Source organism: Anopheles ziemanni, chromosome 3, assembly GCF_943734765.1.
Source record: "Anopheles ziemanni chromosome 3, idAnoZiCoDA_A2_x.2, whole genome shotgun sequence".
In the NCBI taxonomy this organism is placed as follows: Eukaryota; Metazoa; Arthropoda; class Insecta; order Diptera; family Culicidae; genus Anopheles; species Anopheles ziemanni.
The window spans coordinates 89,766,857-89,784,153 of NC_080706.1; the positions used below are offsets into that span (position 1 = coordinate 89,766,857).

A 17,297-nucleotide genomic window follows, 5' to 3' on the forward strand; every position below is an offset into this window, starting at 1 on the left:
CTGCTTGCGCGAAGTCAACTTTCGTGTGTTTGCACCGCAGGTCCCCCAACACCAATGTATACCAGGTGTAATCAAGCAGACTTTCACTCCAAAATACAATTCTTATCCAGTTTGCTGCATCTACGAAGATCGATTAACTCAGTGGCAAAAAATACCGTTTAAGATCGCAGCAGCAATCGAACAAAAAATGAAAAGTATTATTGAATTAATCTTAGTTTAATCGTTTCTTCAACTTACTCAATGAACCAACCTGGCTTGGCTCATCCATTCGCCTTTATTACATGGACTTTGACAGTTCATTTTAAAAATTTGACATTTTCTACAAGGTTTTTAATGCCAATCGCCGGAAATTGAGGTGAATCTTTTATTAGCAAAAACTGTTTTCTCTTCCATCTAGATGTCTGTTGAATTTCAACCACACACTTCTGGCATTTTTGATCACTTGAGCCCTCCGATATCATAAATGGGACCATGACCAAGTTCACATTAGGAAGCTTACCCCCAGAAAATGAACGTGGCTCATTTAATAATTGTCTGAAGAGCTGTAAATTAAAATCGATGTCTCATCCTTTCAATCTTCTTTGAAGCCTATCACAGAATAATCTAATGAAACGAATGATTTTCGAAATAAAAATCATTTAAATTTGGTATAACTTTCTTGAAAATAATATGCTATGGAAAGTTAGCTTGGACAGTACGTGTGACAGCTAACAGTCATCATCAACTTCCGCCGTTCAGCTCCGGCCGACTGCTATCCCTTTCGCTCTTTTCCGTCAATCGCAGGCATCGATAGTGAAACACATTTCGTGTCGCTTAGCGAATAAATTGCCGTAAGTTTCGTGAATTTGGACATTGTGCGTCTCGAATGGCATCAAAACTAATTCCGTAATGTGTGCCCGATCGATGAATGTGCGCAAGTGGTCCGCTTTTAGCGTATTTGATGTGAAATTTATCGAGTCACGCATCGCGTAGTGTGCGGTTCCTTGCTCCTCGCTTGGGCGGCGCTGACGTCTCGCAGGATTTACTATACCGTCGGGTGTCCGGTGTACATTGGCGGAAGATGTTTTGATGTCATGTTGTGCGCCCCGTGGCCTCCATGTGGTAGCGAAATTATTTGAAACTAATCTGTCTGGTATTTTGTTTTATTTCTATCTTTCGTTCACATCATGCAGACAATGTCCGACGTTGAAGTGTAAGTATCGTACAGTTTGTTGACACACGGCTTCTGCTGTTGGACTACGAGTCAAAAGCGCACGGCTGAGCAAAGAGACCCACCGATGTTTAAAACATGTATGTTTCTTTTGCAGTGAGGCCCCAGTTGCGCCCTCCGATGGCACCATGGATGTCAACACCGCCCTCCAGGAGGTGCTGAAGAAGTCGCTGATTGCCGATGGACTGGTGCATGGAATTCACGAGGCGTGCAAGGCCCTGGACAAGCGTCAGGCAGTGCTGTGCATTCTGGCCGAAAGCTGCGACGAGCCGCAGTACAAGAAGCTCATTACTGCCCTGTGCAACGAGCATCAGATTCCGCTGATCCGTGTCGATTCGAACAAGAAGCTCGGCGAGTGGTCTGGCCTCTGCAAGATTGACAAGGAAGGCAAACCCCGAAAGATCTGCGGTGCTTCCTGTGTAGTGCTGAAGGTGCGCATTTTATCGGACGATGTGTTTCCCACTAGCGTCTTGCCTAACACGAATAATTTTTTTTTTTATCCTCCGACAGGACTTCGGAGAGGAAACCCCGGCCCTCGATGTCATCAAGGAGCATCTCCGGCAGGCGAGTTAAACAAGTGAAATTTTACAGAGCATTATGATTTATTGTGAAGTGGAAGAGAACACATAAACCAGGGTGTCGCCGAACACTGTAAATTCCACACGACGATTGTTTCTCATTCCATGTTTCGTTCTCCGCTATTCACCCAAGTTTAAACTGATGACAAAGTTCTTTGTGTTCCGGCCAGTTTTGCACCTGGCAGTCACTGTTTCAAACATCGAAAGCGCCACAAGAAGAGATGTTAACGATCGGTAGAAAAACATAACGTCTATTTATTGTACTTACCGTGAACAGTAAAACACTAGAAGACATTTGGAACATTTCTTAGCGGCAGGTGCTCCACAATTCCCGCACACTTTCCCCCCAACGGCACCTTCGTCTGGTTTTAAGGAAACACGTACTTCCTCGTCCTCTTTGGTGATGTAGTTTTCCAACAGGTCCATGTTGTAAGCAGCGGTTATACGTTTCGCCATCTCTCGAACGTCTTCCTGTTTTACGTCGATGAAAATCGCCCTTTGGCGTTCAACAATGTTATCCCATCCGATTCTTCGTGCGTTGGTAAGCAATTTATCGTGCACTTCCGGCAGCTCCTCAAGTAGTAGGGCATCATTTCGCATCGTTTGGTTTCCACCTGCTTCTTTCGTAACTTGCAGCGTGCAGAGGTGTTGTTTCAGTGGAATCAAAGCCGGAAGCTGATCCAAAAGGTTCTCATTGAGCAGTCCCACACATTTCCCAATCTCCCGCTGTCGATAATTGTTTATCTCGTAGTCCCGCATCACCTCACCGTTGAAGAGCAGTTTGTACAGGCAGAACCACGTTTGGGCTTCGGTTTCGGTAACCTTCAGCACCGCTTCACCAACGGCCGGCTGCCAACTGTCTTTACGGAATTTTTCGAACACTCCGCTGCGGGACCGACGAAGCCACGGTTTCGAATGCAGAATTTCCGCTATCAAACACGGAAAGTCGTGTACGCGCACCAAACGCGTTGCGGCACTCAACGGTAGTTGATTCAATCCATCGACCAGGTAGGAAATTATCGAGAGACACTTCATACCGATGCGAAAATCTAATCCACGCTGCATCCTACAAATTTCCTCCTTCATCGACTCGTTGAGCAGCTGCTCCGGAGGTGGATCGTCCTCACGGTCATTATAGCCGTTCGCCAGCAGTCCCATCAGACGGCCAAGCGCCTGGGCGCAGTAGTCAATCAGATCCAGTGCGTTACCGCCGAGTGCTTCGCAGGTGCTCCGATGGTAAAGAATCGTTTCCAGCATCGATCCGATATTGACCTCATGGTAAATTACGCTGTACAGTTGGAAGTTGCTCTCCGGGTCCTCCAGTGCCAACAAGCGAGGCAACACCTTCGTCCGCCACACGAGTACACTGAAGAGCTCATGGATGAGCAGGGGGATTTTACCTTCCAATATCAAATATTCCTTGACCACTTCCCCCTGCTTGGTGGACGCTTCGATGTAGGCTTGCTGACACAGTTTCAAAAGGACCTCATGTTGTTCCATCCAACTAAAATAGTTTAACACGGTTAGTAAAGCAGTTGCATGGCATTGCTTCTGAAAATTACCCTTTGCTTCCGATTTCCGCAACATCGTAGGATCGCAGGCTTTGCACAAACGGTTCTATTTCTTCGGGAAAAATTGCACACGGGTAAGACGACATGATTCAAAGATGAAATTGGTATGAGCTTCCTTGAAATTTTAGAGCTCTTTGTTCAACAACGTGAAACTCGTATCCTGGCAACGGTTAAACAAGATAGGTTGATGTAGAATTACCATTGGTTGCTGCAAACAGCTATCGAAATTAAGAAACCTACCAATTTATCCCCACCAAACAGATCATATTTAAGTCGGTGTCTGCAGATTGGCCAATACAGAAAAAATATTAAATTCACAAACGTGGTTTATCAAAAAATTGGGACCGATGGCCGTTTGGAGTATTCAAGCAGGTAGTGTAATTCCTCGATGGGCCACCGAAAACCTTGAATTCTGTCAAAACAGGCGAATGTCTGTCAGACGGGTTTGCAGTTCAGAAAACAACGTAGTTTCGCGAAGGTGCACTGCGTTGCCTCTGACGGTGCAGCAGTTCGGTTGCGGGTTGTTGTTTCGGTGTGTGGTTGGAAGTGGTGGAAGCAATGCTCGTCCCGTTCCTATCGTCCATCCCTTCGGTGTCTACAGTGGTCTGCTAGGGTCAATATTCGATCCCTTCGTTGCCCCCCGACGGCTGCTCTGGACTAACGCGCGCATTGTTCCGGAACCGTCCGAATTCGAGAGGACTATTTATTGATACCCGCTCGAAGTCCGTCTTGGGTTGGTGGTGAAATTTGCCTTATCGTGCAACAGGTGTTTGCTCTGCCAGTACATCGCCACGAAACATCCTCGTTTAGCGCAGCTTCATCGTGCAGCGCAGCGTGCCAAACATCGCCTGGCGAATCGAATGCTCCGATAGCGAACCATCCCGATTAGGTAAGGGGCAAAAGAGTTACTGTAAAGCAGTGAACCCCATGCGGGTTGGTCGATGACGACAGACGAAAGCAAATGGATTAGGAAACAAATTCCTTAGCCCTAGGGGGAAAGTGTTATCTATCGACCAACTCGCGCTTTTGCGAATCTGCATAAGAAATCGCTCGGCAGCTATTGCTCATTGGCCAATTGCAACCCCCATCCTACCCTATCTTTTACCCCAACGATTTCCGCAGGACTTGTTCTTATCGGCGAAGAAGTAGACCGTGCACAAAACCGAATGAATCGCAGTACACGGTTATTGATAAATGGATGAAGTAGCCGAATACACAGTTGGCGATGTGTACTTAAGACATGGGGAAACAGAGGAACGAAAGAGACAGCTAAAGAAATGATTCGGCCAACTTTGTCCGCTATCCGTTGGGATGTAAATCTCACGTTAAATGTAATCCTGGCAAAGGGAAACAAAAACTGTGGGCTCGTGGTTTCACGCTGCTAGGAAGTACTCCAACTCATCGTGGACATTAAAACGTGACTACGAATGATGCGTACAGTGACTGGCACAATTAGTTGTCTGCACTTCGCACCTGATTAGACAGAGCGCAGCACGACCCAAAGAGAGATGATAATTGAGTTGAAAGAATTCTTCTTCTATTTCCCGTCGAATGTGCCACCGGTTACAAGGCAAACAAGTTTCTTGCTTCAAGTTTACATTCCTCCTATTGCAACTTTGTACATCGTTTTCCCTTTCGTGGGAGGTTCTAGTCCTCGTTATCGTTTGCCTTATTGGGAACGGATGTTCATATATAGACTCTTCGATGTGTTCCTTCTAAGGGTTCTGTTTTTCTTTTTAGGGGAAATTTGATTGGTAAATTAAACGGATACACGCGGCGGCACCTGTGCTAAATCAATTATACGCAATGGGCAACACGCACAGCAATAATGCAAAAGGCTCCAGCGGTACGAACAGCCCATCCAAATCGAAACCCGAAGGTTCGGTTGATCCGAAACAAACGCAGCAGCCGGGACTGCAGGCCCGTGGCATGACGCGAACTGCTAGCGGGGCCGACATTCAGGATCGATCGCAGACGCAATTCCAGCCGGTAGAGAAGCTCGGCCGAATATTGGTGAAAAAGTGTGACGAACAGTACGGGATACAGGGCATCACGGGGGACATTTTTGCGGTGAGTTCGGCGTGCCGTGTAGAATATCATTTCGAATGTGGACGAAACGGAACTAACTTTAATCCCGTCTTCTCCGTCAGCGCTATGTATTCCCGAAGTATCCTGACCTCGGTCTGAAATTGTTCCGGTATCTGCGCTTTTTAAGCCATGCCAAGACCGAACACCTAGGACTGGTGGCGTTCCGGCAGCAGTGCGAAAAGTTTCTTGCCCTGCTCGACGATTCGATTATTCTGGAGAGCTACGTTCGTATGTTTGGTGAGCTCAGCGAAGAGCAGCTGATTAAGCCGGAAAATCTGAAGAATTTGTTGCGCACGTGCTACAATCTGGCGATGGCACACTACTCGGACGGACCGCAAACTTGTCTGCTGGTAAGTGTTAGCAAAGTTTGAGATTTTATAAAAAGATTAAAATTTTCCACCAACAACTTAAATCCCACCACAATATAATTAAAAAACACAAATATAAAATATAATACAGTATTGGGTAAAGTAATAAATATAATTTATCTTTGATATATTTTTTATGCCGCTCACAAAGATAGAGGATGATGAAACTTCGGTAGGAACATTCAGTTTGATTTGTAAAAGTTATTTTAAAGCTTTGCGTACGAAAGCACCATTTAACATTGCTTTTGCCCTCTTCCACCAGCTAAACCGGACCCTCGAATCCGTCGTGCAGTCGTGCTTCTTCTCGAAAGAATCGCTCAGTCCGGGCTACATCTGTCGCTGGCTCGAAAACAACGTACCCCGGCTCGTGCCACCGATCCACAAGTACTGCGTGCATGCGCTCAGTACATCGCACCGGACAATCATCGACAGCAGCATGGCCAGCAACAGCGAAACGGTCATCTCGGTTAGTGCCATCAACGCGGGCGAGGCCAGCTATGGGCTGGAGCTGCAGACACCGATCCTCGAGAAGACGAATCCATTCAGTAAAGATGTCCACGTTGGCAGCAGTGGTGGCGGACGACTTCCGGGCGGTGGAGCGGCCGGTGCCGGAGTCAGTGAACCCGGAAAACCACTTACGGACGAAGAACGGGAACGAATAAAGAACCAGCAGCCGCTGCTACCCCTTTCGGAGGCCTGGTTGCTGGCGGGATCGCTACCACCACTGTACAGCAAACCGCAATCTATACCGGCACCGATAAACCCGCAGTCCGCAAACCTCACATCGCATGTAAGTTGCATAGTGAGGGAAAGTTGTACACGAATGATTCCTTTTCTTTTTCATTCCTATATTAGGTGTTTTTAGCGAAATTACTCTCACTGGTACCGTCCCACTGGACATCCCTGTACGACTCACGGCTTGATGGAGCGGGCACGAACCGCTTCCTGCATCACGTACTCGGCTATCGTGGCCCGAACTTGCTGCTGTTCCGCTGCGAGGACGATCTGCTGTTCTGTGTCGCCAATCCGAACGAGTGGCGTGAAACGCACTTATACATCGGCGACGAAGGGGCCTGTTGTTTGCAGTTGCTACCGAAGTAATTGCCATAAAATACGTTGAGCGTCGAGCGATACCGTTTAATACAATTTAAAATTTCCATTCACCTTTTCAGATTCCAGATGCTAGAGAAAAAACCGAAAAGTCTCTACCTGAACACGCACATCCGTGGCTATCCGAAGGGGCTGCGAGCCGGCTCCGATCCGCGCAAACCGATCCTCATCGTGGACGAACACTTTGAGCGGCTCGAGTACCGCTCGCTGCAGCACAAGATCCTTTCAATCGAGGTGTGGGGCTGCGGCAATCAGCAGCTGCGCGACGTCCAGCTGGACATCAAGAAGTGGGCCATCAAGGAAGCGGAACGGCAGCGGACGGTCAAGATGACGGCCGCCGACTGGATGGATCATCCGGATCGGTATCTGCTCGAGCTGGGTGGACGCCAAAACTATAACAACTCATCTACGTAAAAGCCCAACCCCATCAGTGTTTCGATCGCCTGGGTGTTGTTTGAGTGGGACTTTCGATTTGGTACAGTCGAAAGTTGTGAGAGAGGAGAACGAAGTATTAACGAGCTAGTTTATTCGCGCGCTTCACTTTGTGCTACCAGAAATTAGTGGTGTGCATTGTGTAACGAAGCAAGTCCCACCTGGGAACTCGAGGTCCGGGACAGTTACGTGGTCACTAACGGTTGTGCCTAAACATGTTTGGTTTTGCGGATGATTTTGCAGATGGATGTAGTACTTACAATGTTTCCATATTTTCGTATTTTGCAGCGGGGGTCCGCGATAGCCTAGCGGTAGCGCCGCTTAGAAAATCGGCCCAAGTGGGCTGGGGCTCACTATCTTGACGGCGTGGGTTCGGCTCCCAACCGATAACGGACCCACCCCTGTACGAGAGGACCTGACTATCCAAGTATACAAAAGGGAAAACGTCTAGTAATCTGCCCTTAACGGACAGGCGCATGACCAAGAAGAAGACGGTGGCCAAGACGAAGAAGCGTTCACTTCAACGTACACGTCTTTTGGAAAGATGATTTAAAGCGGTCAGATTTCAAGCTGTGAGTCTAGGAAGCAAATAAGGAGTTTGAGAAAAACAAAATCTATTGGTACTTAGGTAAAGGTTCCACTACTTTGGCCATGGCTTAAATATTGTTCTAGATTAATTTGTGAAACGTAAAACGACATTTAGTTATCCCATTGATAGAACAGTGTTAATGATGTTATTCATGAGATGATGAAACCCACGTGGCTGGTAAAAAGTCACATGGGACATTATATTACTTTTTCCGCGAACAGCACACAAACACACACAAGGAGCAGTGTTATATCGCGTGTACTTATTTTAATTTGTAACAGCAGGTTCCGTTTTGCCATCCAATGGTTGCCCCAAGCTAAGCTGATGTTATGGATGGTTTTTTTTTTGTTTTGAAGTGGTTAAATTAAAAACATAATCAGTTTCCCTGCCACTCTGGGGATCGATAATACGCGAGTCGGCGATTGATGGCACTATTTTTAGATGCAAAAGCAAACCGCTATTTGTTGTTGTCAGATGTTGTTAGCAGACGCGCTGGGCGTGATGTTTTATGCGCATCGAACGTAAATGTTGGTATCGCGAAGTAGGGATTGATTGCAGATGATAAAACCATATATTGTGTTGATAGAATATATGAGTTTTATATGACACAGCATATTTTGTTTGCGACTATGTAAAGCTGGATTTGAATGCGTTTGGTTGTCGACATGCAGAGAGGACAATATTCTAGTTAGTAAGAAAGAGATTTATACGGCACACAAGTACTGCACGCCCTCGTTACTTTTCTATCTGGAAATGCCAGTTTGGATTGTTTGTAACACCAATCAACAAAATTGCCTACAAAGCCCCTGAAGAAAATATCTTCTTGCTCTTTTATCAGCTTGACTTCATTGTATTGTGATAGTTAATAAATGAATCAAATGCTATTGAATACATTCTAGTACAATAAACCATAGTGGATGTTTGTTTTGTATCAAATGTGCTTACATTGAAAATTGGTAACGAAGTTCATTTTTATTATTCATTTTTACAGCTGATCCACCGTTCACACAGGCAGTTGAGAAATTATTTGTGTAGAGGTGATGACAAATTAAGGAATATTTTAAAAAATGCACTATTCTACAAAAGACAATACACAATTCCTCCAGTAGAAAACGAGAGCCTCGTTAAACAATTATGAAAAGCCATGGCATATCGACCCGGGAGGGACGCATGGATAAGAAAATTCGGACGCTGAACCTAAAGTAAGCGCTTCAACTGTGACGAGAATTCAGAGATCTCTGGTCCAACAGTCGCATCGGATATGTAGAGAACAGTGAAAAGAACAATCCCTCAATTTTACTTTTCTAAAAGAATTATTCCTCACAAAGCAAATAGCTTTTGTTTCTGTTTTAACCTGCTGTGTACTGACATAATGGTTGCAGTGTATATTGATAAAAATTCTACGTAATAATAAACTTCCTAAAGAAAAATATTCCTTAACAATATTGCAGTTTCATTCTATTTCGACTAAACAAATGAATCGATAGCAAACGAAAGAATTGTATTAAAATTAAAATTAAAAGTTCCCAACGAATCATCACGTGGTTCGCAATTCAAATGCCGATTTCAAAACCCACAGCATACTGACAGCGTCTTTGACAATCGCCGATGACGGCTTTCTTTTCTTGTGTTTTCTTTCCATCTCGCTCCTTCTCACGCGGAGGTGTGTGTCATCGAGACCTCGTGGATTGGATACATTTTTTAACCAGGTTTGTACCAAAAAGTGAAGAACCAGTTGATGTCAGGCACGTCTCGTGGATGTACGTGAACGTTGTTCGTCAGTCGTGAAGGTGCTGGCAACATAACTCGTTAGTTTCGCGTCCCAACTCACTTCCCTTCCGTTTCGTCCTGTGTCGATTGTCGTGTACTACACATGTCTTTCCTTCATCTCCCCCCTCCGTTCTTGGCCTGATCTTGTGCTACGGAACTAGTATTATGTAAACACTTTCGCGAAATACCCGCTCGTGCAAGAATCACAACCCACAGTGAGAAGAATCGGTTTCATTTCCATTGCATAAGCCCGCCCGTGATTGGGTTTATGTTCCGTGCAGTTACAAAAGCTTCCATGGTCCTGCCACTGCCAAGGTGATAAGAGCGCGCCCCAAATTGCATTCCGCTGCATAAGTGTGCCTAATCAGTAAACCAAAATTTCACCTGGTGCACTCCTGGATTATCGGTTCTTGTGTGCTACTTCCTCGCTTCTTCCCGGGGCCAGAGCCACAATCTAACGGGATATCAAGCACACTTGTACCTACGGCCCCGAGCCTACAGCATACCGCGAGACGAGAAGTTGTGTGTTTGCTGCGACTCGGCAACGGGACTGTAGCATTAGTGTTTGGAAACCCAACCGAGTGGGACGGTTCTGCTCTCCACCAATTGGACGGTCTCCCCAGCATCACTGACGTGCACAGCATAACGACGTCGGGCCAACCTTCGCGAGACACGATCTCCCGACCGACCACACCAGCATTGCAAAGCGGACAAGTAGTGGCCCATTTTTTTTTGTCGTAAACCATATGTTTTACCGTACACTTTCACCCCGCGAGTCCACCGTAACCCGTCGATCTGGATTTAGTGGTAGTGTGCAGACCGAACGTGCAGACAAATTATACGTTCACGACAACGTAACGACACTGCCGGTGACCTAAGATCCCCCGGCTGTCCGTGTGTAACCATTACACAACCTACGCCGTGCGTACTTTCACGCGAGCAACAAATGCACCTTTCGGCTTAAGTTTGGTCAAAGGTTTGGCGGGCATCTGGAGAACTGCCATTAGACGAAGGGCACGTTTAAAACATTGACGAGAAAAGCCAAGAACCAACTGAAATATCTGCCACCGAACACTGCCAGCAAACTCTTTTGAGAAAATCATCGAAGGAGTCGGAATTGGTCTGCAAAAAGAAACCATGGGTGACGATCAGGAGCGCGCGAAGAAAACGATCCGTGTCGGATCGCGGAAAAGTGAGGTAAGTTCACGAAGCGTGTAGTTACAATTTTGTGAGCTCACGTGCTGCTAAAATAGACACTTACCAGCAATTGTCTTAAGCCGGTTGTTTGGCTTAAGCTTTTCCTACTCACGGCAGTAGTTTGTGCAGCTCTTTACAAGTATTTGCCTACTTGAGCTGTGATAAGACAGGACAATTTACGAGAATGGATAACGAGTTCATTCACAACCAGTTATGAGTTATTTTTAAATCTACGACATCTTTTTACGAACAGATTTACGAACAGTTTGTCGTAAAAGTTCTGCATGATGCACGGCAGAAACAGACAGAAAATCATGTTTTAAAATGTTTATTCAACATTTCATTTTTCAAATAGTTTGCAAAACACCTTAAAAATTAAAAATATTAAAACCACACAAGAGTTTTCACTGTTTCCAGTGTATGTATATTTTTAAACCATCTTTTCGTGTGGCTTCATTGAAATTGTGATTTCCTCGTAGATCTACCATTTCATTTTATTGTAAGGCTTCCGAAGTATCGCTAGGTACCTCTGGTACACCTGGTGAAACATTGAAGGTGAAAAATATTGTTTCAGGTGTTTACCAGGACCATGTTTGGCGGTTTTTTGCAACCATCAACTAAAAATAAAAGTTATTTATGGCGTACCGAAATTTCGTTGGATCATACTTTGTCTCTCGGTCGTGTGAGAGGAAAGTTGGAAATGGATTGGACAACATTTGGTTATCTTTTAACTCGACTTTTTTCATCATGATCTGTATGTACAATTTTCTTTTATGTGACAATTTGCTCATGAATCGATCCGTCTCATGGATCTTCTGTCCTCCTGTTGCAAACGCTTCATTAGATTAATAATGGGACATACTGTTCACCATTGGTGAAGATAATTTGCTGTCAAATGGTTTTCTAATGATGATTACTTATTCCCCCGTTTTCGTGTGGACAAGTTCCTATTGGAAGCCCAATTAAACGTTCTCCTGCTCATTGTTCCAAAATGCAGACCTTGACTACACCCCACCCCGGTCGTCATCAAAAAGACAAAATTCATTCTGAGGCTCACGATGCAAAGTGAAGGCACATCGCTTATCGTTCATGGAGGCACATCGCATCGGCCACCATACAGGCAACGTCAGCCAGAAAGGGCCAATTAGAATTACAAAACGACATTTGACTCTGGCACGAGGGATGTACTTTACTGCTTGGGCACCAGGGCATGTTGTAGTTCCATTTGTAACTTTGTCCAGGATCTTGGAATATCATTGGCAAGAATTTATTTTCCTTGAAAGCTTGAATAATACAATGACATGTTGATTTTAAATATTTATGTCGGAAAAAGAACTCTTTATTTTATCTTTTCGGGGACTTGAGACGGTGGAGGATTGTTTTCAAGGGCGCGACCCTTTGTTTTGAAATTTTATCAATCCTTAATTTCACTCACTAACCATGAATATATTCTCATGTAATATTCGCATTTATTTCGCTTCCAGCTGGCCCTCACACAAACGAAGCACGTGATCGCATTGCTCCAGAAGCTCAACCCGGATGTGGTGTATGAAATTCGTAAGTATCTAACCCTGACTTTATTCTCAGTCGAATCGTTTTGACCGATTCTGAAAATAGAAGATCACACCTATTGGTTGCGAAGTTCGAAAGGTTGCGCCAATAACCTCCATCATCTGGGGGGATAGATCCGGAGTCGTTTCAAGAGTTGAAAGTCATCGTGACGGACGCTTGGTATCTTTACCCACAACTGGACGCGTGGTGTAGCAGCGCACATATACGATCATACTCCTCCTTATGGTTTTTACGAACACGAACTCGAATGAATTGACTCCCGCCGCAATATCGCGAGCCGGTCGCGTCTAGTCACAGTCGTTTTGATAAGTATTGCGTGCAGCGATAAGCTCATCGTTCGTTCACTTTTAAGCGAGATGTTAACTATAAGACTTATTCAGAAAATTACACTGAAAGGGCCCTCCAAGCGATAGCTATCGAAAATGAACTATCATCTTTCCTCGCCACGTGCGTCTTTGAATAATTGATCAGCGAAAGGCAACATTTACTTCTTTAAACCTCTCGCTTTTTCAGCCTAAATTATGGTTTTGTAGAAGTCCAACAGAGTTTTGGCCACCCCCTTCTTTTTGTTGAACCATACCACTCGGAACGTGCAGGCGCAACGCCAAAATAACGCTAACGACTTTGGACTGAAGCACGTTCTCGCGCCGAGATTTCCGTTTTTTTATTCCTTTCAGCAATTAACCTTAGAATTGGTGACAAGGCCCGCGGTAGTGTTGTTTTTGGCAGACCGAACGACGTTGATTGTACGTTTCATATTATGCATCCGGTCACTTACTGGATGTGGAAGAAACTATTAATATAAGAAATGATGTTACTTAACCTATTCACTTAACTTGTTTTTATAGCTTAAGTTTCCGTAAAGTCAAGTAGGACTTACTTGAGAAAACTTTGTAGTTCTTTTGATATGTTTTAAAGCTCGTATTAAACCTTTTTTTATTCCACACTTAGCTGACCTTGGACCTTGGTTCGTCTAAGCAGATTTTTATTGGACTTTAGCCTTGAAAAATGAACGAAAGCTGACTTAACATTCCGTTCCCAGCGAAACCCTTTCGCTTGTCGATCGGACAAGATAAACCACCCCTGGTCGTCTCAGGGCACTTCTCCCCCAAGTACCGAAATGTTGTGGTGTGATTGATAGTTTCACCTTCGTTTCGCTCTTTTTATGAAATAGAAAGGTAGTTTATTATCTTACAAGCTAGGCCACAACGCTAAGGTTTGAATTTGATTCTCTGCACGATTTGAAGTTGTTCGTTTTGCTCACCATAAAAATCTCTTTTTTCGAAAAATGTGCACAACAGCTCAAGTCAGTTTGTGTTTGAGCGTAGCATTGGATTTCATTCAATGTACCCTACCTTATCGGTAAATTTATTTGGCCGCAGGAAAGAATTACAGACTCCGGGAGGATTCTTCTGCTTGATGGTTGAATTCTTCTTTCTAGGCCCAGTAACAGGCTTCATTTATCATCAGAACTGACCCGAACGCCATGATCTGGCACCTTGCCACACAGGTGTGTTGCAACACGTTTGTTTGTCGGTTGAAAAACTTCACGGCTGCGGATTTGTTAAACCAATGATCAGTGAGCTATCACCGGCACTTCACCTCGATCGCATTTGCAATAGATAAGGTTTATATTTAGTTTCGAAACCTGCCAAGATTGTTCTCCAAAACACTTGGACTGTACATGAATTGGTTTTTTTCTATTTACTTAAAGTACTCTATGATTTGCACCTTGTTGTTAATTCAAAAGAAGAAAAATCAGAACAGCTTGATCTTGCTCGATCAAATGATTGTTGTATGACTTAATAAGTGTTTTCCATTTTTATTGATATGAAATTTATGTTTTTAAATTTATTTTATAAAATTTTATCATCGTCTTTTATCTTTTGGACACATTAGGCTTATGACAGTGATTTTTATAGACTGTCAGTAGATGTTATTCGATGAACGATGTTTACGAAAAGTTTGCTGCTAAAGCATCGAATTGATCAAACGCTACAATTAACCCGTAAAACAAATTTAACTTGCAAACTTTTAAATTTCTGCGAATAGTGCGGAGCTAAGATTCATACATAAAATGTGTTTTCCAAACCATGTCCCTGGATGCCAGCAAACCTTTTCCTTCGCCGTTTCTAATAGCAACTTAATAATGTACTCTTTATTTTTCAAATCTTTTCCATCATTCAGATACGATGACGACGGTCGGTGATCGAGTGCTGAACAAATCGCTGCCGAAGATCGGCGAAAAGTCTCTCTTCACCAAGGACCTGGAGGATGCGTTGCGTACCGGTGGCGTCGACTTTGTTGTTCACTCGCTGAAGGATCTGCCGACGGCCCTCCCGGTTGGCATGGCCATTGGAGCCGTGCTGGAGCGTGAGGATCCTAGGGATGCGCTCGTGTTGAACGAACGCCACCGGGGCTGCACGCTGGCCACACTGCCCCGAGGCTCGGTTGTGGGCACATCGTCATTGCGCCGTTCGGCCCAGCTGGCTCGCTACTACTCGCACTTAGGGGTGTGTGACATTCGGGGGAATCTGAACACTCGCCTTGCGAAACTGGACGCCGACGCATCCAAGTTCGCTGGAATCGTGCTGGCCCAGGCCGGTCTCGTTCGGATGGGTTGGCATAAGCGTATCGATCAGATTATCGAACCGCACGAAATCTTGTACGCTGTTGGGCAGGGTGCGTTGGCCGTCGAGTGCCGATCCAACGATGACTACATCCTGACTATGCTGGCCAAGCTGTGCCATCTGGAGACCCAGTGTCGGATCCTGACCGAGCGGAGCTTCCTCAAAACGCTCGGTGGAGGCTGTAGTGCACCGGTGGCTGTACGGACCGAGCTTAAGCTCTCTCAAGAGGCTGCCAATGGCCGCAAGCGGGCCTCGTCGGCGAGTGACGATGGCGAAACTTTCCAGCTGCACGTGCAAGGCGCTGTCTGGAGCTTAGATGGCAAGACGGAGATCCGATCCGAGGGCGAGTGTGTGCTGAATCTCGGCGAAAGTCGTCCGAAATCGCCTCGCTTGGAGGATCGCAACTCGGAGGATGAAACGCCGGTAGCGAAAAAGGCCAAACCATCGTCTGGAGGTAGTTCGCCGGAGTCGGGACGCGTCTGTCCCATCGATCACCATCAGCAGCGGAAGAAGAGTCCGGAAATTATTGTCGATTCCGACGAGCTGCTACTGCTACCCGGCTGCTCGAAGGATGGCGGGGCACGCTTGGATCTGACCAAGTTCATCGACATCCATGGTGAGCTGTTCAAGAAGTGTCCGTACTCATCCGAGCTGACAAAACTGGCCAAGGAGGCGAAGCAGGCAGCCCTAGATCGAAACGAATTGGAGGGCGAAAAAGCCGAAGAAGAGAAAGAGCAGGACGAGGGAAAATCGCAACCAACGGAACAGGAGACGGGAAAAAGTGAGACAGATCGATGCCCTAGCAGCCGGTTTCCCGTTGGGCAGGAGGTAATGGGTGACTGCCCGTTCGTTAGCACCGAGGCAAAGGTTGACCTCGGTGGCAGTCTATCGGTAGGACTCGTTTGCCCAGTGACAGGCCGGAAGCAAGAGAATGGCTCGCAGAAAAACGGATCTTCCTCTGAGGCGACCACCGAACTGAGCACGGCCCCGTTGGCGGATAAATGTCCGTTTCTCGCAGCCAAAGTGCTGGACTATAATGAACATCTCGATCGGCGCAAGATCGCGGAACCGACACTGGAGGATAACAGTGAACAGCTGTTCTGTGGAATGCATCGGCACTCGTTTATCGAGCGGGCAGTTTTCGAGAGGTGCGAAAAGCTCGGCTACGATCTTGCCCATGACCTGATCGCAAAGGGTGCACTGGCAGTGATGAAGTGCGCCCAAAATGAAATACACTCTAAAATAGCATAATGCAGCATTCGGGGTGCTTACAGTGCGACACCGTTATCTTCATCGTCTCAACCCGAAGCAGTTGATTTTGTTTGTTAATCTATTTTTTCGTTACGCGCGATTTGTAAACTTAGACAATGTGGGAGAAAAGGTGGAAAACGTTGACCCAAGGGATCAATTTTTTGTATGTTCCGGAACATGTTTTGCAATATAAATGTTAGAAAACGGCGAATTGAAAAGATGAAAAACTCGTATCGACGTTAGTGCTGGGAAGAGTTTTGTGTGAAAGAAATTGCCAGAGGTATATTGTTACATACTACTATTTAAATGTATTTTATAAAACGAAAATACACTATTACATGTATACGAACGGATTACACAGTTTTATAGTATTTAAGAAGCACATCAATAGGCTACAATAAGATAGCGTAAGTACTATTCTGAGATTGGAACGACTCTTAAGGAATTCTGAAGCAGTCTGAATGAATGACGCAAAGCTTGAACGAGTTCAAAAAGAATACGTGGCGTTTAAACGTTAATAACGCTTTAGTGGAGTGTTGCAAAGTCTTCAGTTTGTTGTTCCAAACGGGTACAGCGAATGAAGATTTAACGACGCTTCTTTTTGTCCTGCTTTCGGCTGCGATGGTACGGCCGTCTGGGGGTATTCTGAGGCGATGAATGTTCCGAGCTGGAGTCTTCACTATCGTTGTTCTGCCAAGGGATATACAAAATATAATAGAGTAGATTCAATTGCGTAACTATGCATCGTCCCTACCTTCGGTGACCAGCATCCGGGGTCGCCATTTCCGGAGGAAGAGTCCGGCAAAACAATGCATGCAGCCAAGCAGACCATTTGGAATATTGCCCCCACGTACAGTCCGTACCTAATGACGGTGCCGAAGAAATCCTCCTCGGCAATATTTACCAACGTGGCGCTCATGCTTGAATGGGG

General features: G+C 45.5%; 5 protein-coding genes across 5 annotated transcripts; 3 read left to right on the forward strand and 2 right to left on the reverse strand.

The window, feature by feature from the left end:
- The first annotated feature begins 738 nt into the window (after window positions 1-738).
- Window positions 739-1,876, forward strand: LOC131290037 (small ribosomal subunit protein eS12). Its single transcript, XM_058319418.1, has 4 exons — window positions 739-830; window positions 1,173-1,192; window positions 1,308-1,641; window positions 1,721-1,876. Exons 2-4 carry the CDS (start codon window positions 1,176-1,178, stop codon window positions 1,781-1,783), a joined length of 414 nt encoding a protein of 137 aa, XP_058175401.1. The 5' UTR covers window positions 739-830; window positions 1,173-1,175; the 3' UTR covers window positions 1,784-1,876.
- A 36-nt stretch (window positions 1,877-1,912) lies between these two features.
- LOC131285772 (zinc finger MYND domain-containing protein 10 homolog) lies at window positions 1,913-3,445 on the reverse strand. Its single transcript, XM_058314628.1, has 3 exons — window positions 3,351-3,445; window positions 2,057-3,292; window positions 1,913-1,976 (listed from the first exon to the last, which is right to left on the reverse strand). The coding sequence occupies exons 1-3, from the start codon at window positions 3,443-3,445 to the stop codon at window positions 1,913-1,915; spliced, it is 1,395 nt and encodes a 464-aa protein (XP_058170611.1).
- Window positions 3,446-3,861: 416 nt separating this feature from the next.
- Window positions 3,862-7,345, forward strand: LOC131286724 (uncharacterized). The gene is made up of 7 exons (XM_058315714.1): window positions 3,862-4,248; window positions 5,100-5,429; window positions 5,510-5,797; window positions 5,967-5,987; window positions 6,078-6,605; window positions 6,671-6,912; window positions 6,988-7,345. The coding sequence occupies exons 2-7, from the start codon at window positions 5,166-5,168 to the stop codon at window positions 7,337-7,339; spliced, it is 1,695 nt and encodes a 564-aa protein (XP_058171697.1). The 5' UTR covers window positions 3,862-4,248; window positions 5,100-5,165; the 3' UTR covers window positions 7,340-7,345.
- Window positions 7,346-10,835: 3,490 nt separating this feature from the next.
- Window positions 10,836-16,668, forward strand: LOC131290083 (uncharacterized). Its single transcript, XM_058319467.1, has 3 exons — window positions 10,836-10,913; window positions 12,398-12,470; window positions 14,673-16,668. The coding sequence occupies exons 1-3, from the start codon at window positions 10,854-10,856 to the stop codon at window positions 16,364-16,366; spliced, it is 1,827 nt and encodes a 608-aa protein (XP_058175450.1). The 5' UTR covers window positions 10,836-10,853; the 3' UTR covers window positions 16,367-16,668.
- Window positions 16,669-16,739: 71 nt separating this feature from the next.
- On the reverse strand, window positions 16,740-17,285 carry LOC131288306 (protein anon-73B1). The gene is made up of 2 exons (XM_058317427.1): window positions 17,121-17,285; window positions 16,740-17,056 (listed from the first exon to the last, which is right to left on the reverse strand). Exons 1-2 carry the CDS (start codon window positions 17,283-17,285, stop codon window positions 16,952-16,954), a joined length of 270 nt encoding a protein of 89 aa, XP_058173410.1. The 3' UTR covers window positions 16,740-16,951.
- Between the last annotated feature and the right edge of the window lie 12 nt (window positions 17,286-17,297).